General features: G+C 37.4%; 1 protein-coding gene across 1 annotated transcript in view; it reads right to left on the bottom strand.

Annotated features, from left to right (window-relative positions):
- The window catches only part of LOC103210806 (COMM domain-containing protein 10), a gene marked incomplete at its 5' end in the record, with an annotated part of 365,452 nt that overhangs the window by 102,332 nt on the left and 241,828 nt on the right, over positions 1–21,292 (bottom strand). The window contains 1 exon segment of the mRNA XM_042783092.1: positions 11,902–11,947. Coding sequence (XP_042639026.1) covers positions 11,902–11,947 — 46 coding nt within the window.

Raw genomic sequence — 21,292 nt, 5'->3', positions numbered from 1 at the left:
AGCTAACAGATAAATGTTTCTTACCACAATTCCTTTTAGTCCATCCCTTTAGGCTTGAGTTTGTACTACTCAGTCTAAGCCCTTATTCTTGGAGTGATACTTTACCTGTGCAACCAAGATACCTGAGAACTCACTATTCATGGCATACAGAAGTGATGTCTGTGCTCTCAAACTGTATGTAGTTTGGAGCCTCTTCTTTATCTCATTTAGAAAAGTTAAAGTTCAAGAACATTCAAAAACATCATCAATGATTCAAAGATACACAATTCCATCTTGGCAGATGCAACAAAACAATTAACTGCCATGTAAGCACGTTAGTTGTTAGTTTGTTACTTTCAAAATGTATTATAGCCAGATGCTGCTCTGTCACCTCCAGGAAGTTTGCTCCACACCAAGCATGTTTGCAAGGACAGTAGTTCCTCTGGCAACAACAGCAAACAGAAATGGTCATGGCTTTGGCCTGTCCCAGCACCCTCAGAGGGTGCATACAGGCTCAGGACTGAGGGACTCAGGTCATCTCAGGGCCACCAACAGTCCACTCCTAGGGACTTCTTATTATGCACTATTTAAAATCAAAAGGAATGAAGAAGTTCAACTGCTGGTACTGTGGAGAAGTGGTTACACAAGAGCCTGGAGATAATAATAGAATACTAGATTAAAACAAACAAAAAATGATTTAAAGGCACTGAAAAGCACTCAAGAAAAGCAGATATTAGCTTAAAGAGAGTTTAATTTTGAAAAACAAAAACAGAAAGGGTAAGAACTGAGAGTCTATGGCTTATTGGCCCAAGGGTACTGACCAAGCTTCACAGCTATGGCTACAAAAAAAATGGAGAAGTAAAAAATGCCCTACTAGCTAATCCAAAACCAAACTAAACCCACTGCCATCTAATACATTCTGACTCAGCGACCCTGTAAGACAGAGAAGGACTGCCATGTTGGGTTTCTAAGACTGTAAATCTTTACAAAAGCACACTGCCTCATCTTTCTCCCATGGAATGGCTGATGGATTCAAACTACTTATCTTTTGGTTACCAGCCAAATGCTTTAACCACTGCTAAAGGGGCTAGAAATTAGAATTGGAGGTTGGAAAAGCAGCTCAAAATTTAAAGGGGAAATCTTGATAGCACGCCAACCTCAGAAAAAGAATCCCCAAATTTAGAACATAAACCTCACAAATCCCTGGCTGACAGCTAAATAACAAAGAGGAAAAGACCAGATTTGTGAATTTGTGATGCTCTTATTAACTGAATGCATTCATCAATCACTTTCCAGCTTGAGTGCGAGAAAGATAAATCTAGAGAGGCTTGAAGTCAGAGTAGAGAGGCCAAAGCCAGCACAGCAGCTGTCAATCAGGAGGGAATTCTCAGAAGTAAAGAAACAAGAGAAAGGGTGAGACTCATCTTCACCCAAATCCTCTAGCTAAGTGCCAAATTTTGCAGGCACAAGGAAAATCTATAAAGGTTCATGCTAAAAAACCAGCAGTGGGAAACTATAAGCTGTATACTGTAGGGAAGACAAAGTGTGTAGTTTCAATCCAGTCAAGTTAACTGCCTATTAGAACAAGAAACTAAGATCTTCAAAAGAATATGATAGCACTCAGAGTCCTTTAATCACATAATCTACAAAATCTAGCTTTCAGTCAAATATTTCTACTTATGCTAAAAAAGAGGTATGTGTTCTTTTATTCAGTAAAAAAGGCAGTTAGTAGAAATCATTCTAAGTGGGCTCAGATATGGAGTTTAGCAAATAAAATAATTCAAAACAGCTATTATAAATACGTTCAATGAACTAAAGGAAAACACACTATCAGTAAGAGAACAGAGGGAATCTGAACAGAAAAAAAATGGAAACTATTTAAAAATACTGTGGGCTGTCAGAAGAATGAACAAATCTGTCTTGGAGGAGGTACAGCCAGAATGCTCCCTGGAAGCAAGGAAGGAGAGACTTGATCTTATGTACTTTGGACATGGTATCAGGTAGGACAAGTACCTGAAGAAAGTATATCATACTTGGTAAACACAGGAATGGTGAACATGAGGAAGAGCCTCAATAAGATGGACTGACACAGTGGCAGCAACAATGGTCTCAAACATGGCAATGACTGGTGTAGGACTGAACATGTTTAATTCTGTTGTACATGGGATCGCTATGAGTTGGAAGCAATTTGATGGCACATAACAATATTTAAAAAGTCAAAATTCTAGAGCTTAAAAGGACAATAACTGAAATATTCACCAGGTGGGCTTGACGGCACATTGAAGATGTCAAGGGATGAAGCAGTAAATTTGAAAGTGAATTAACAGAAATCACCAAATCTTATGTAGATCAGAGAGGAAAAAAAGACTGATGTAAAATAATCAGAATATCAAAGACTTGTGGGACAGTATGAAACAATCCAACATATGTATAATTAGAACCTTAGCAGGACACGTAAAAGGGGTAAAGAAAAAATATTCATAGACATACTGGCTGAGTTTGATGAGAAACACTAGACCAAATTCCAATAAATTCAATGAAAGCCAACCAGAATAATAAACACAAAGAAAACCTATCTTTAATATAACAGTCAAACTGCTGAAAGCCAAAGATAAAGAACATATCTTAAAAGGGGTCAAGGAAAAAATGACACATTCCATACAGGGGGGAAAATGGTAAGACTGACAGCTGAATTCTCATCAGAAACCATGGGACCAAAGGAATAGGAACAACATACTCAAGGTGTAGACACAAAGAATTCTATTTCCAGTAAGGCCATCCTTCTATAATACAGGCAAACAAAATAAGGGGATATCCAGGCAGAAAAAAACCAAGAGAATGTGTTGTCAATAGACCTTAGACCTTAACCACAAGAAATTCTAACAAATTCTTCAATCTAAAGAGAAGTACAGGCAGTCCCTGGGTTATGAATGTCTGACTTACAGACAACTACTGTTTGCCTTTTAATGCAGGGCATTGAACTGATTCTGTCAGGGTTGACAAAGCAAAACAAGAGCAGAGGGTTAATTTTTACAACTTGGGTGATTCATCATGGTAACTGGAATGGGCTGAAGCCCTGGAATGGGAGACTCAGAAGAGGTATAATGAGCCCTTTCAGGAGCCTGATGCATGTAACTGGCTTATTAGCAGGACTGTGGAAAGCCATACACATTCAAAGCAACATGATTATCACAATCTTCTGAGTGCAGTGATACCATTTTTGAAGCCCTACTCTAGTGTTATATAAATTTCCTTTACTTTGAATCAAATGAACCAACCTCTATTTGCAACAAACCCTTCATCACCACTTTCACTTGCTGCAGAGAAGTAACTAGAACACCAACAGAAAAACTAATACAAAATTATATTTATCTATGTAATCAAATCTGCAAAGAACCTTTTTCCTTATAAAGTAACATTTATAAGGTCCAGGGATTAAGGATTGATACCTTTGTGGGTAGGAGCTCTGGCAGCGTAGTGCCTAAGGCATTTGACTGTTAACCAGAAGGCTGGCAGTTCAAACCCATCAGCTATACCTTGGAAGGAAGACTGGGCAATCTACTTCTCTAGTGATACTGCCTAGGAAATCCAAGGAGGGGTTGCTATGAGTCGGATCCAATTCGACGGCAGTGAATTTGGTTTTTTTTGTTGTTGTTGTTTATCTTTGGGGGTGGGGAATTATTCTGCCTACCATACAATTAGTTTAAAAAAAAAAAGAAAAAACTTTTTAAGAAGGTTCATATAGTGGAAGAGTCAAGGGTAAGGGTTGTTGAATTTCTAATCATAAGAATGTAAGTTCATCTTGAGCCCTTACTACTCTTTATAAAATTGGCCCTAAAGAGTTCTCATAAAGCCTACTCTGTCTTCTACCTGCCTCACCAAAACACTGCTTCCTGGAGGAAATTTGGTTCCACTTACCCTGCTTCTTGAAAATTTCTGTCAAATCTAGATCAGGGGAGCTCTTACAGCTACAGTCCTTGCATGTGTGTACCTGCCACTGAAGTTCCAAAGAAAGAACTGTTGGTTTTGTTTATCAAAGTGGATCAACTTTTCAACAGCATCATTAGCCAGCAGCCATAGAAACTGTAGCAAGCATCCTTAGAAATTGTGCAAGGCACCACTGTTTTTAATAGTGGAAAATTACAAACAAACTCAATCTACATGGTAGTCAATATTTGTAAATAGTTTGCAGTTAAGATTTTCGGTGGTAGAATTGAGGGGATTTTTTCTTCTTCATTATACTTGCCTGGATTTTCCACAGTAATATTCAATATTAAAAGTCTTTCATAAAAACATGTAATTTTAAAAAATGGTTTTCAATGACTATGCTTCCTCAAAAGTATCTTAAAATCTATTTCCTGGCAAAAAAAAAAAAAAAAAAATCCTTTTGAATCCTGTGATCCTAATGAATTTTTAAATCTTTTTCATACTGAAGATATAGTTCAGGAATTATGGAAGAAATTAAAAATGTTAGCTAAATTATAATTTACAACTGCTGTTTAATTTATATCCATGACAAAAAATACACTGGTGGCACAGTGGTTAAAGAGCTCGGCTGCAAACTAAAAGGTCAGTGGTTCCAACTTATCTTGCCACTCCAGTGGAGAAAGATGGGGTAGTCTGTTTCAGTAAGAATTTACAGCTTTGGAAACCCTATGGGGCAGTTCTATTCTGTCCCATAGAGTATCTCAGAGTTGGAATTAACCAGATACCAAGGGGTTTGGTTTTTTTATTTGAAAAGAAAATTCTATGTTGGACATGTGTAACATTTACTGGTTACTGACTATGCTACAGGTATCCTCTGCTTTACGAAAGTTCACTTTACGCCATTTCACTTTTACAAAAGCTCTGGTAGCATAGTGGCTAAAGCACTTGACTGTTAACCAGAAGGCTGGCGGTTCAAACCCACCAGCCACTCCTCGGAAGGAAGGTTGGGCAATCCTACTTCTGTAGTGATATTGCCTCGGAAACCGCTATGAGTCGGGGCTGACTCGACGGCACATAACAGCAACAACAACAACCAAAATATATCTGAAGAAGATTTTTACTTTTACAGATAAGGTGAAAAGCAAAACTAGCTAGCATCCAGCATTTGTTTTTCAGCTAGTGCTCACCACGAGTAGTTAAGAGTCGCGTCACCAAGCCTCTTCCCTGGGAATTATATTACTTTATATAGGCCGTGCATTTATCATAGAATTCCTTCTTTTACTATACATTGGTGTTATTTTAGTTTGTATGTGATATTTGGTATGATCTTCTAGGTTATTTTTTGGGTCTGGGAATCTGTGAAAATTTTCCAATATAAAGTAATAGTAATTTCTTCCTCACTTTACCCTACTTTGGCTTATGAAACATTTCACAGGAATGTTCTACCAATCAATAGTGGGGAAAATCTGTATTTGTAATAATTTTGGTTAAAATATAAATCTTAGATAAAAACATAATTTTACAATTGTTTCTAAGAACATCAGATTTGTCTTATATTTCTACTGAATGTACAAGAACAAAACTTTCTGGTCCATATAAATATTATGCATGCTACATATGTTTTAGGTGATCAGTTTTTCCTCCCTTTTGTAAATGGGGATAAATGATAGGTGAATAAAATAACATTTAAGTTAACAGAAACATAACAGGAAATATTACTAATAGGAACTCTGCAAAAACTCAAACTTCCTCCTTGATGTGAGACCATCTTCTGATTCAGTTGGCTATCTATGTTTTTTTCCAATATTAAAAACCTCATGTGATAGTTAAAAATTTAAATCAAAGCAAAAAGGATTTCCTTAAAGTTAAAAATACTTCTTTTGTATAAAAAAATACTGGACACTGTGTTCTTTTAGGATTAAATTCTAATCTGCCTAATTGGAGAAAATCATCAGTGTTGTAAAGGTCTGGGTTGTCTTACTTTAAAACTGTCTCCTTGATATCAAATTCTGTAAATGATAAAGCTTTTCCTTTCCCACAGGAGGCAAGTTCTGGAGCAGCTTTTCTATTATAACCTTTAAGTTAGGAGGAAAAAATTGTTTTACTTTCAAGCACTGAGTGTATCTTCTAATAGTCATTCCAAATTTTCCTTCAAAAAGGATATTTTTTAAAAAAATTAAAAAAGCCCTATATTCTGAAATAGACAATACTAAAATAATGATTAAAAACAAGTGAGAGTAAGGAAAAAGCTATGTATTTTTAAATTAAGTACTGTATGTGTATAAGCAAAATATTTACTATAATTCTAATGAGCCATGGCTGATGACTGGAACAGGTATAGAGAGAAGAGCCCCCAGGCAGGAAGAAGGAGCCAGGGCCGATGGCTGGAACAGGTAAGGAGGGCAGAGACCCCAGGCCAGAAGCAGGAGCCAGGGCCGAAGGCCAGAACAGGTAAGGGAAGGCCAGGAAGTGAGTGGAGCATATCAAACAACTAAGGGAGACGAACTTCTCTGTGAGTTTGTCGTACTGTTGTGGCTTGCACATTGCTGTGAGGCTGGAGGCTATACCAGCAGGGTTGCCCTTGGTGATGGGTTTCAGCAGAGCTTCCAGACTAAGACAGACTTGGAAGAAGGAAGAGGCCATCCACTTCTCAAAGAACTGGCCAGTGAAAACCTTATGAACAGTAGTGAAACACTGTCTGATACAGTACAGGACAACATCATGAATAGACCTAAAACGCTGTCCGATACAGTGCCAGAAGATGAGCCCCTCAGGTCAGAAGGCACTCAAGACATGACTGGGAAAAAAGAGCTGCCTCCACAGAGTAGAGCTAACCTTAAAGATATGGATAAACTAGAGCTCTTGGGACAACCATTTGCTGATGTAGCACGACTCAAAATGAGAAGAAACAGCTGTAAACATCCACTAATAATCAGAACATGGAATGTACGAAGTATGAATCTAGGAAAACTGGAAGTTGTCTAAAATAGAATGGAATGCATAAAGACTGATACCCTTGGCATTAGTGAGCTGAAATGGACCACTTTCGGCCATTCTGAATCAGGCAACCATATGATCTACGATGGTAGGAATGACAAATTGTACAGGAATGGCATGGTGTTACCATCACAAAGAATGTTTCAAAATCTATGCTTAAGTACAGTGCTGTCAGTGAAAGGAAAATATCCATATACCTACAAGGAAGGCCAATAAATACTACTATTATTCAAATTAATGCACTAACCACCAAAGCCAAAGATGAGGAAATTGAAGACTTTTATCAATTTCTACGGTCTGAAATTGTCCAAATATGCAATCAAGATGTGCTGATTATCACTGGTGATTAGAATGCAGAAAGTTGGAAACAATGATAAATCACCAGTAGTTGGAAAATTTGGCGTTAATGATAGAAATAACACTGGAAATCACATGATGGAATTTTGCAAGGCCAATGACTTATTCATTGTAAATACCTTTTTTCAACAACACAAATGGCAGCTATACACATAGACTTCGTCAGACGGAGTGCACAGGAATCAGATTGACTACGTCTGTGGTGAAAGGCAATAGAAAAGCTCAGTATCTTCAGACAAAACAAGACCAGGAACAGACCATCAACTCTTCATATGCAAGTTCAACTTAAAGTTAAAGACAATTAAAACAAGTCCATGAGAGCCAAAATATGACCTTGAATATATCCCTTCTGAATTTAGAGCCTATTTCTTAAGAATAGATTTGGTACACTGAACACCAGTGACCCAAAACCATAGGAACTGTGGGATGACATCAAGAACGTCATACATGAAGAAAGCAAAAGGCCATTAAAAAGACAAGAAAGGAAGAAAAGACAAAAATGGATGTCAGAAGAGACTCTGAAACTTGCCCTTGAATGAAGAGTAGCTAAAGCAAATGAGAGAAATGACAAAATACAAGAGCTGAACAAAAGATTTCAAAGAGCAGCTCAAGTAGACAAAGCCAATTATTATAATGAAATGTGCAAAGACATGGAGTTGGAAAGCCAAAAGGGAAGAACACGCTTGGCATTTCTCAAGCTGAAAGAACTGAAGAAAAAATTTAAGCCTCGAGTTGCAATACTGAAAGATGCTATGGGAAAAATAATGAATGATGCAGGAAACATCAAAAGAGGATGGAAGGAATACACAGTCACTGTACCAAAAAGAACTGGCTGATGTTCATCCATTTCAGGAGGTGGCATATGATCAAGAACCAATGGTATTGAAGGAAGAAGTCGAAGCTGCACTGAAGGAAGCAGTGGAAAACAAGGCTCCAGGAATTGACAGAATACCCATTGAGATGTTTCAATAAATGGATGCCACACTGGTGACACTCACTTGGCTATGCCAAGAGATTTGGAAGACAGCTACCTGGCCAAATGACTGGAAGAGATCCATATTTGTACTCATTTCAAAGAAAGGTGATCCTACAGAATGTAGAAATTATCAAACAATATCATTAATATTGTACACAAGTAAAATCTTACTGACGATAATTCAAAAACAGTTGCAGCAATATACTGACAGAGAGCTTCCAGAAGTGCATGTTGGATTCAGAAGAGGATGTGGAATGAGGGATATCATTGCTAATGTCAGATGTATCTTGGCTATAAACAAAGAATACTAGAAAGATGTTTACTTGTGTTTTATGACTATGCAAAGGCATTCAATTGTGTGGATCATAACAAAATATGGATAACAGTAAGAATGGGAATTCCAGAACACTTAATTGTCCTCATGAGGACCCTGTACACAGAGCAGGAGGTTGTCGTTCGAACAGCACGGGGATACTGCATGGTTCAAAATCAAGAAGGGAGTGTGTCAAGGTTGTATCCTTTCACCACACTCATTCAATCTGTATGCTGAGCAAATAATCCGAGAAACAGGACTATATGAAGAAGAACGTGGCATTAGGATTGGAGGAAGGTTCATTAACAACCTGAGATAAGCAGACAACACAACTTTGCAAGCTGCAAGTGAAGATGACTTGAAGCACTTACTGATGAAGATTGAAGAATACAGTCTGCACTGTGGATTATGTCTCAATATAAAGAAAATAAAAATCCTCACAACTGGACAAATAAACAGCATCATGATAAATAGAAAAAAAGACTGAAGTTGTCAAAGAGTTCATATTACTCGGTTCTACAATCAACACCAATGGAAGGAGCAATCGAGATATCAGATGTTGTATAGCAGTGGGCAAATCTGCTGCAAAGCACCTCTTTCAAGTGCTGAAGAGCAAACATGTCTCCTTGAAGACCAAAGTGCACCTAACACAAGCCATGGTATTTCCAATCGCCTCATATGCATTGGAGAGCTGGACAATGAATAAAGAAGACCGAAGAAGAGTCATTTCTTTTGAGTTGTGTTGGCGAAGAATGCTGAAAGTACCATGGAGTGCTAAAAGAACTAACAAATTTGTCCTGGAGGAAGTGCAACCAGAATGCTCCTTGGAAGTGAGTATGGCAGACTTTGTCTCACCTACTTTGGTCATGTTGTAAGGAGGGACCATTCTCTGGAGAGGGATATCATGCTTGGTGAAGCGGAGGGTCAATGAAAAAGGGGAACACCCTCAACGACATGGACTGAGAAAGTGACTGCAGTGATGGATTCAGGTATAGCAAGGATCGTGGGGCTGGCAGAACAAGGCGGTGCTTCTTTCTGTTGTACATAGCATCGCTATGAGTCAGAGATGACTCGACAGCACCTAACAACATAATTCTAATTTTTTTTAATACTTCCATTATTTTAAAATTGGACATAGTAGGTCATGATTTCATATTATTTTCTATCACACTCCCCTCAACTAAATCAATTATCATGATCATAATATATCAATACCAGTTATAATATTTAAGATATTCACATATATTTTCTTTATTGTAAATAAACAATTTGTATACTTAGATCTTTGTAAAATGACTATACAAGGTAGTTTTTCATATTTTTTTCTCTTATATTCTATTAACACACAAATCTGAAATCTCTTTGCACAACTACCCACTGCTTAAAAATGAGACTGGGACCTTAAAACAAAAGTATAATTACAATATATCCATAAAATATAGTCCCTCTCCCAAGTAATTAAGATAAAATAATAATAAAATATTTCATTAAGTGTTATTTATTAGTGATATCAAAATAAACTATTAAGAAAACTGGGGATCCCCTTCTACTAGCATAAAAGCTACGCAGGAAAGATCTCCAATATTTCAACCAATCTGCAGCCCACTAATTAGTGTTTAATGGGTAGGAGTGGAGGTATAGAAAACTACTTCATTTTGCTTCTACACAGTATTTGTACAGGAGATATTTTTTCCCCCTAAATGTTATAATAAAAGCTTGCTCCACACTGTTCTGGTTTTAAAAATACTTCATTTAATTTATTATTTATTTTTAAAAAAGAATCACTGCAGGAAATAGAGTGGAATGTATTTCACTGGGCATGCGTCCATATTTTATATGTGCCTAAGGCATTTGATTGCTAACTAGAAGGCTGGCGGTACAAACCCACCAGCCACTCCTCGGAAGGAAGACTGGGCAATCTACTTCTGTGGCGATATTGCCCCAGAAACCCAAGGAGGGGTCACTATGAGTAGGATCTGACTCGACAGCAGTGAGTTTGGTTTGGTTCTGGTAAGGTCTAGAAGTCCTGAGGCTATAATTTAACCAAAGATCAATGAGGAAATGACAATGATAAAAACAGTAAAGAATCAGAATCCCAGATTTCAATGCAATTCAATAAATATTGAGCACTTGGTTTAGAAGGTCACCCAGAACATCTTGAATAAACGATTTAACTTTTGTGTGCTTCAGTTTCTTCATCAAAATGGCAATATTATTATTTACCTCATACAGTTGTGAAGATCAAATGAGGTAATATGTACAATGTTAATTTAAAGTGTCTTTTCAATAGGGCAGTCTCTGGGTGATGCAAATAGTTAATATGCTCAGTTGCTAACTGAGGTTAAAGGTTCAAGTCCACCTAGAGGAACCTAGGAAGAAAAGACTAGTGCCCGACTTCTGAAAACCAGCCAATGAAAATCCTCCAGAGCACAGATCTCCTCCAGCATACATGGGTCCCCAAAAGTCAGAGAAGACTCAATCACTGGTGGTGTTAGTTAAGTAAACACCCAATGAATGGCTGTTAAATCCAGTATATTTATTAATTAACATACCAGTAAATTTCCTTTCTCTGGTGAGGGAATAGAAAATTTTGTTCTCCAATAATGACTAGAATTACTGGTTGGATGGAGTCCGGTGGAACCCCGAATACTATGGCCCTGGGATACATTTCGGGCCTAGAATGAAACTCACTCCCAGGGGCTGGCTCTCAGCCCAATAGTAAATAAGATATACATGCAGACCACTCAACCCTGGCTGACGCACTCACATACTCTATGGAGACACAGCCCTTGGAGCAATCAACCATGGGGCACCAGAAGAGTAACATTCACAATGAGGAAATGCAGGACACACAGGAGAGCATTAACCATGAAGGGCACGCGGTGGGGGGAGGGGAGGGATGACTGGGAAGGGAGAGGAAAGTGGGTTAGGATTGGGGATGGTAACTTGGGAGTAAAACCAAATGGACACAAAATGTTGAATGTAAAACAAATTCTGCTCTGTAAATCTGCACCTAAAGCAAGATAAAAAAAAAAAAAAAAAACTTTTGTTCTTAAAAATTTAATTTCTAAGTCAGAGAAGTAATTCTATAGAAATCTATACACTCTCCACTTGCCCATTAATGTAGGTAGTAAATTTCATGACAATGGGTGCTATATTTTTTAAATACACTACTTCTTGTATAGTTCAAAAACATGAATTAAGGTCAGATTTCAATTATATCTTCTAATTCTGCTCTTCCACCACTCATCTGTCAGTTGTTCCTACTTTGGTGGCTTGCCTGCTGCTGTGATACTGGAAGCTATGGCAGAGGTATTTCAATTATCAACAGGGTCACCCATCCATAGTTTACAGATTTCAACAAAGCTTCCAGACTAGAAGAAAACTGAAAGGAGGACCTGACCATGTATTTCTGAAAAAACTGGCAGGTACAAACCTTATTAATAGCAGCAGAATACTTTTCTGATATAGTGCTAGCAGATGAGCCCTTTAGGTTAGAAGGGATTTAAAATATGACTTGGGAAGAGCTGCCTCTTCGAAGTAGAACTGATCTTAATAACTTCAATGGAGTAAAGCTTTCAGGACCTTCATTTGTTGATATGCCATGACTCAAAATCAGAAGACAGCTGTAAACAGCAGAAGGTGGAATGTAATGAATTAGGAATCTAGGAAAATTGGAAGTTGTCAAAAAGAAGTGGAATGCATAAAGATCAATATCCTAGTTCCTAGTTATTAATGAACTGCAATGGACCGATAGAGGCAACTGTGAATCAGACAATCATATGGTCTACTATGATGGGAATGACAAACTGAAGAGGAATAATGCCACATTCATCATCAAAAAGAACATTTCGTGATCTATCCTGAAGTATAATGTTGTCAGTGATACGATAATGTCCATAGAATAATATCCACACAAGGTATATACAAGGAAGACCAATTAATATGACTATTATTCAAATTTACATACCAACCACTAAAATGAAACATGATGAAATTGAATATTTCTAGCTAGAAACTTCTGTAGTCTAAAGTTCATCAAACATGTAATCAATATGTATTGATAATTACTAGTGACTGGAATGTGAAAGTTGGAAACAAGGATCTAGAGCTGGAAAATATGACCTTGGTGATACAAACAACACCAGAGTTTGCATGACATAATTCTGTAAGAACCAAAGACTTATTCACTGCAAAGATGATCTTTCAGCAACATAAACAGCAACTATACATGAGGTGCTCTGATGCCACAGTAATTAAAGTACTCCAGTGCCAAGCAAAAGGTCAGCATTTCAAACCCACCAGGTGCTCTGCAGGACAAAGATGAAGCAGTTTGCTTCTGCAAAGATTCACAGCCTTACAAATCCTGTGGGGCAGTTTTACTGAGTCCACTAGGGCTGCTATGAGTCGGTATTGATTCAATGGCAGTAGGTTGATTTTTTTATGCTTTTCCTAACCTCTGAAATGAGGAGGTTGTAAAAACAGAAATAGGTAAGGGGAAGAGAAAAGAAAAGAGCTGCTAAAATTATAGTGATAAGAAAAACTGACAAAGAGCTGCTGCTAAGAATCTGAGCAATAAATAATTACAATTTTTGATTTTATGAGTATTTAACATAATTTTATTACCATCTTGTGTTTATTTAGACAAATTCAAATTCTTAACAAAATACACAGAACATTAAAAGGAAGCTAAAAAAGCACTAAATATAAACAATGACTTCAAACATTAAATCTCTCTCCATGATTTTGTTCTTGTACCCATGCAACATTATCACCTTTTCTTGAGGAACAGAAATAATTTTTTTGTTGTTGTTGTTGTTATGTGCCGTCGAGTTAGACAAAGTAAAATAAAAATATTTGCTCACTTCTTTTTTTCACATTCCATGTAAGAGGACAAATAAGGTCCTCTGGTAGCATAGTGGCTAAAGCACTTGACTGCTAACCAGAAGGCTGGCGGTTCAAACCCACCAGCCACTCCTTGGAAGGAAGGTTGGGCAATCCTACTTCCGTAGTGATACTGCCTTGGAAACCCAAGGAGGGGTCGCTATGAGTCGGGGCCGACTCGACGGCAAATAACAACAACAACAACAACAACTTACAATTAATGATTGTGATAAGAAAATTCTACAAATAAAGCATTTGGACAAGATAGTCTAATAAATAAGTTTTGACTAGGATGACAGAATATGTTTATGGAGAAAACAAGGGCTTAATACAATTCAACAAAATTGTTTAAAAGGCTAGAATAATTAATTAGACCACAGCTTCAGCCATGTGAAAAAGAGAAGCCCCAAAGTAAGACGGTATAGTGTATATTAATAAACTTAATGGAACACTATAAAAATTTGTTTTATTTATTTATTCCACACAATGTAAAATTAGCCTTTGATAATATAAAACATCTGATATAATTGACTAGGTACTAAAAACTAAATCAATAGTTTCACTACAAAATATTTTCCTTCCTGATTTAAGTTAACTTTTACAGAACAGTGAAATTAACAAAGATAAACATTATTTTCCCACTACTTAACATTGCACTGAAAATTGCTATTTTTAAATGCTGGGACAATGATTCTTGCAAAAATGTATGGAATGTATAGAATTTCAATGTATTAAAAATGTTTGACCTCTATTCAAAGTCACAGAAGTAGATTATGAGACTCCATGGTGCATTTATAAAAGATCTCAGTGTTCCCATTTTTACTATGTTTCTCTGTTAAAATATATATATATATATATATACTTTAGAAAGGTAGCATTATTATTTACTTAGGTCAACATATTCTAATAACTTGCCTCTTTATCATGTTTAGAAAATTAGTGTGATATGCTGTTTTTTTTCTAAATATAGTTTCTGTTTGAATAGACCAGACTATCCTTTTGTTATTGTTTCATCAGGTATCTATGAAACGAAGGATTAATTAAAAATGTTAAACCAATAAAGTATTCTCCTTCTCACTGCCAGGTGATCTTTTTAAAATTATTTAACTATGAAATGTTTCAGATTATAGAAAAGAACAAAAAATGACAGAACACATTTATCAAATATCAAAATTTCACCTTGGTTCATGTCTCTCTCTCTCTATATATATAAAATGAATGCAGTTAAAGCCCTATCTACCCACATTTCCACTTCCTTGATCCTCAAAGGTGCCCCCAATATGATTTTCTACTTTTAGTACATAGAACAGTATACTTGTTCCATTGTTTGAATAATTTTTGAAGGAGCAGCACAAGGCTGGTCCTTATGAAAGGGAGATTAAAGATACTCAAAATGTCCAATTTTTCCAAACGGCTGTACCACCCCATCATCTCTTAACATCAACTCCTCCTTCTCTTCTCAGTACTCTTCCTCCTGTCTTAGGGTTCTGTATTTCGCTGTTAATATCTCACTGAACTCACAAACTGCCAAGGAAATAGCAGACGTGGTAGTGGAGACTGGGAGGCTGGCATGTCCTGAGTCCATGGGTAGGTGCTAAATGGACAAGGAGGAGGCATCTTCTGACCTCCTCTAACTACACAAAAGGAAGACAGAGTCACCATTAGCAGCCCAAGGCCTGTTCTTATGAGGCCAGACATGCCACCACCCTCCAACCCTCCTACCAACCTTGTTACCAACTGTTCCTCCTGTGGCACCCACCATCTCTGTGTTAGGTTCAATAATTCGCTGCAGTGGCCACATAGAACTCACAGATTATGGGGTTTATTAGGGAAATAACAGGCTACAATACAAATTTAGGAATGTGCTCAGGCTCAGTCGGCTGCTGCATCAGCAGTCAGCCAAGTCTCTCTCGGAAGCTGGCTTCTCTCTCTCAGCATTGCATCTTTCTCACATATCCCTCTCAGCAGCGCATTTCTCTCACATCTCTCTCTCAGCAGTACATCTCTCTCAGCTGGCAGTCAGAGAGACTCTCTCTGCCTTTAGAAGGCTCATTTTAAGCCTGGCAGAGTAAAAAAAAACTAACGAATCCCAACATTAAAATTCTACACACCTGAGAGAGAGCAAACTTCCCAGAAGATGACATTGTGCTGCACCAGGTGGATAACTTTAACAATCAGCTGTTCAGTTGCTCACAGCAAAGTGGGAGTTACAAATACTATGGCTAGAAAAGCCATACCATGTAATTTACTACACCGCAGTAGGTCTAGAGGATTCCTCTCACTTGCATGGTTGCAGGGACTGGTGAACCCAAATGGGCAGTCAGATGACCAGCTGCTGTCTCAACTCCAGGGGCGAGATGATAACAAACCAAATGCAGGACCAGAGCAAGAAAGCAATCAACCTGCCCTGAACATTCACATATATCAAGGGAACTGAGGGTGGTAACCTGAATAACACCCTCCAGTAAGGTGGGACTCAAGATACATTCCATGTTAAACAGGCATAGAGACTAGGATTTACAATACCCCACAAAATGCAATTCACTGCAACTGTTTAAAAATTTTACAAAAATTGTTATCAAAGTGTCCACATGCTTTTTCTTTTTCTTTAAGTCAGTGCTGTTTTTGAGATTTATCTGTGTCAATAACATGAAAATCTAATTCTTCCATTTTGACCACTGTATGATGTCATACTGCATAAACAAATCTGTTTATCCAGTTTGGATAGGGTGTCACACTATTTCACTTTTCCACTATTACAAATGTAATGATCATTCTGTACCATACATCATTCTCTGGTGTTAACACCTGGAAACATCAAATGGAGGGCCCCAGGGTATGCACATTTTAAAAATTACCAGGTATTAAGTAATCGTTCTTCAAAGTGACTGTACCACTTTACTTTGCCATGACAAATGTATAAAGGAGTTCTCATGACCTTACATAAATATTTGGTAATATCAGAAATTCACATTTTTGTCAAGATGATGGGTGGCAAATGCTGTCTCACTGATATTTGTTACCTGATATTCTATAGGTTCATCAATAAAATTTATTACTGACAAAAAATACTATTTATAACTTAGTGCTGCCATTACATTATAATAATGTGTATAGTTGTAATGGTCATTTTTACCTTTCTATATTTCAAAACAGTTGAATATTGAGTTTTTATGTCTGGAAATATAATTTCTTTCTCTAAAGCAATATTCCAGTTTCACCATCAGCTATGACAATTATTAGCTGTTAAAAAGTGCTTGCCCTCTTCATCTTGAAATTATTTGGCTTTTGGGATTCTATTAATTAAAAAGAAAGACCTTCAAAGTTTTACGCTATAAAAATATTTGGTGCTATGACAAAGGGTAAATGAAAGGTATTAAAACTAGTTGTAATTTTGTCTTCCCATATACATCTTGATGGAATTCATAATCCCAATCCTTGTTCCCCCAAAGCATTTTGTACATCACTTACTTTACTTGACCTGATGTAAGTTTGTTGCTCCTTAATTAAGTTCAATTCTTTTAAGGCAGGGATTACAGTGTTGTCATATTTTTAAGTAAATATTGCATTGACATATAATACATACATAAACATAGATATGATTTTGTATAAAAATGTACATATTTTAACAGTAGAATATGATGAACTTTCCCAAACATATTTTCCCAAAAAATAGGAACACACCTATTCAAGATACAAACATTAATAACACCCTGAAAGTCCCTCTTTATGTCCCTTTCTAGTGCTAATCCTTCAAGAGTAAGCACTATCCTGACTTCTAATAACATAGATTTGAACTTCATATAAATAAAACCACACAATATGTATTCTTTGCCTCTAGCTTCCTTCACTAAACGTTTATGTGACTGATTAATGTTGTTCAATTTAACTATAGTTCATTCATGTATTTCACTGTACGACCATTCCACAATTTATATCCACTCTACCACTGATAGGTACTTGGGTAGTTTCTATAATGTAGCGATTATGAACAGCACTGCTATGAACATTATTGTTGATATCTTTTCTTAGAAGTGGAATTTCTGGATCATATGCTGTATGTTGTATATTCAGCTTCAGTAGACATGGACGAACAGTTTTCTAAAATGGACTGTAGCAAAGCCTTACTAATTTTTGTATTCATTCATTTTTTGGTTTTAAGAAATGTGTTCAGAAAAAAAATGTGTTAAGGTACTATGCTTGGCATGGGTGAAAAACAGCCAACACTAAGTCCCTGTATCTCCACAGTATTCTTTCCTATAGACATTTTACTGAACACCTAATAGGTGCTAGGCATTGTTCTCTCATTTTACAAAGAATTCAATGGGACACGGTATGTCTCTGTATCTACAGCTCCAGATAATGGAAAACAGTTCAGACAGCCCAGTTTGTTTTCAACTATAAGAGAAAGAAAAAACCTCATGAGAAAAAGCTTATAAGCTTAGCTCTACTGAGAATTTAAATTATTTTTACATATTTCAATTATTAAACACCTATCACACAAGGTAATGCATAGACTAAGGCCGACAGCTATAGTTCTGCTCTTGCAACAGACAAATAATAACTGAAAAAGTAGCAAATAGTCACACCTCAACTAACTAAATAACCCACATTAACAACTTGTATGAGGAAAGAAAACTGTCCATTATTGTACAAAGTTTAATGAGGAATCATGGGAGTTGCACTCACAGGAATGTTTAGCCATGAAACATTAAATGGGGACGCTTTCAAAAGTGACGGTATTTCGCATGCTATTGTTGTTATGTGCCGTTAAGTAGGGCCCAACTCATAGAGACCCCTCCTTGGGTTTCCAAGGTGGTATGACAACAGAAGTAGATTGCCCAACCTTCCTTCTGAGGAGTGGCTGGGAGGTTCAAACTGCCATCCTTCTGGTTAGCAGTCAAGTGCCTTAGGCACTATGCTACCAGAGGCTATAAGGGGCCCAGAAGAAAGAAAGAAAAGGTGACTAGAATATATTCTAGAGTAGTAGAACTGGGAAAAGCCTCTAAAACTGAAATAAAATGGTTATAATCAAATTGTTGTTGTTGTTAGGTGCCATCAACTCAGCTTTGACTCATAGCAACCCTGTGTACAACAGAATGAAACACTGCCCAGTCTTGTACCATCTTCACAATCCTTGCTATACTTGAGCCCATCGTTGCAGCCACTATGTCAATCCATATTGTTGATGAGCTCTCCTTTTCCACCGACCCTCCACTTTACCAAGTATGACACCCTTCTAAGGACTGGTTACTTCTAACAACATGAGCAACATAGGTGAGATGAAGTCTGGTCATTCTCACTTCTTAGGAACGTTCTGGCTGCACTAATTCCAAGACAGATTTGTTCGTTTTTCTGGCAGTCCATGGTATTTTCAGTATTCTTTGCCAACACAATTCAAAGGCATCAATTCTTCTTCAGTCTTCCTTATTCAATGTCCAGCTTTCACATGTCTATGAGGAGGCTGAAAATACCATGGCTTGGGTTAGGCACATCTTAGTTTTCAAAGTGACATCTTTGCTTCTTAACCTTTAAAAAGGTCTTTTGCAGCACATTTGTCCAGTGCAATATGATGTCTGATTTCTTGGCTGCTGTTTCCACTGGTGTTAATGATGTAGCCAAGTAAAATGAAATCCCTGACAACTTCAATCTTTTCTCCATTTATTGTGATGTTGCCTATGGGTCCAGTTGTGAGGATTTTTGCTTTCTTTATGTTGAGGTATAATCCATACTTGAAGGCTGTAGTCTGATCTTCATCAGTAAGTGCTTCAAGTCATCTTCACTTTCAGTGCTAAGTTGTATCATCTGCATACTGCAGGTTGTTAATGAATCTTCCTCCAATCCTGATGCTGTGTTCTTCCGCATATAGTCCAGCTCATAGATTATTTACTCAGCATACAGACTGTATAAGTGTGGTGAAAGGTTACAACCCTGACACACGTTTCCTAACTTTAAACCATGCAGTAACTTCATGTTCTGTTTGAACAACTGCTTCTTGGTCTATGCATAGGTTCTCCATGAGCACTATCATGTGTTCAGGAATTCCCACTCTTTGCAACATATTATGATCCACACAGTCAAATGCCTTTGCATAGTCAATAAAACACAGGTAAACATCTTTCTGGTATTCTTTGCTTTTAGTCACTTATTGTAGAGTTATTAAATTCATTTTTGCAAGGAGGAAACTGACAGAAGAGATGAAGTTACTTGTCCAAGTTCACGAGTAAATAGTGAGATTACGAGAAAAATCCAGGCAATGTCACTTAGGAGCCTATGATCTTATCAGCTATCTTCTTTAAACCGTAATTATATAATGGCCGACTGTTAAAGTCTCTTATTTCCAGAACTTTAAACAGTGTCTTGCCCATGATAGACCCTCATTAAATAATGGCCACAGGAAAGAATGAAAAGCCAGGTTAAGGGTGGGGAACATGATACAGAAAAATACTGATCACTTCTCCCATTTTTTTGATATGCAATATCCTGAAATAAATTGAGAAAATTTTAGCAGTAAGATACAACATGTACATTATTTTTATGCAGCTTCTTGGAGGACCAGCAAGAGGAATCCAGGAAGTTACGAGATCTCTAACTCTACAGATGTCCTTCTTTAATACAGAGGATTATTCATTTTAAAGGTTACAACTTGGATATTGCAGTGTAGTAAATTATTTAGTGTGGCTTTTCTACCCGTAAGTCTTTGTAAACTCCAAGGTGGGATTTGCTATGAGCAAATGAGGAGCTCCTGATTGCTGAAGTTGTCCACCTGGAGTATTTCTGTTGGGCGTGGCACAAAACAATGTTCTGGGAGGTGCCCACTCTCTCTCACGTGCTTAGAATTCTGATGCTATGATCGGCTAGTTTGACCACCCTGCCAGGCTCAAAAGGAGGCCTCTTGGAGGCAGAACTCCCTTGGACTGCTGGTTGAGGAAGACATGCTGCTGAAAGAGACACGCACCCCGGAAAGAGACACGTGCTGCTGGGATAGAGGCCCAAGAGACATGCATTGCTGAGTGAGACACCTAGGGACCAGCACTGCTGAGAAAGAGACTGTGAGAGACTGCTGGCTGAGGGACGGTGGGCTGGGAGAGAGACTGAGCGTTTTTCCTGAGCTTGAATTGTAGCCTGGTGCTTCCCTAATAAACTCCATAATCTGTGAGTTCTGTGTGGCCACTGCAGTGAATTATCGAACCCAGGAGAGAGGTGGTGGTGCTTTGGGAGGAATGGTTGGAGAAAGGGCTGGAGGGAGGCAGCATGTCTGGCCTTGTAGGAATAGGCCTTGGGTTACTGCTGGTAATCCTGTCTTCCACTTGTGGGGTTCTAGGAGGTCAGAACATGTAGCCTCCGTGCCGTTTTTGCAGATATTTATCTAAACTATTAGCAACAAAAACATAATGCAATTAATATCACTTCAAAATACAGTTATTAGGCATTTATAATTTCTAAAACCTAAGTGCATACATGCTTATTTCAAAAATATGTTAGTAAGAAAGCCAAGTATTTTCAATTGCAAATAATATACAATAGCATAATGTAATAATTACAATTATTAATGAATAAATCTTTCTATTCAAGTGATTGAGTTGAATAGCAAAAACATTTGAAAAAGTACTTCCAATTCTCTCTCAAGCCCCCTAGCTTTAATTCCTAAAAACAAACAAACAAAAACCATTGAAAAATAGAAGAAAATCTGTAATATTTTAGCAGGGAGGAGAAGAGCTGATTCCTCCCTCTTGCCTGTCATTCCAACACCGGGGGGTACTCCTGTTTTTCAAGAAAAGTTAGATTGAATGCTCTACCTTGGTTGGGATAGATCTCTAATTCAAAAATCTACCAAACAGATTCACATCTGACAGCTT

Source organism: Orycteropus afer, unplaced genomic scaffold (assembly GCF_000298275.1).
Source record: "Orycteropus afer afer isolate SDZICR_OR568_19922 unplaced genomic scaffold, OryAfe1.0 scaffold00654, whole genome shotgun sequence".
Taxonomy (NCBI): domain Eukaryota; kingdom Metazoa; phylum Chordata; class Mammalia; order Tubulidentata; family Orycteropodidae; genus Orycteropus; species Orycteropus afer.
This window is presented reverse-complemented; position numbering and strand designations above follow the sequence as displayed.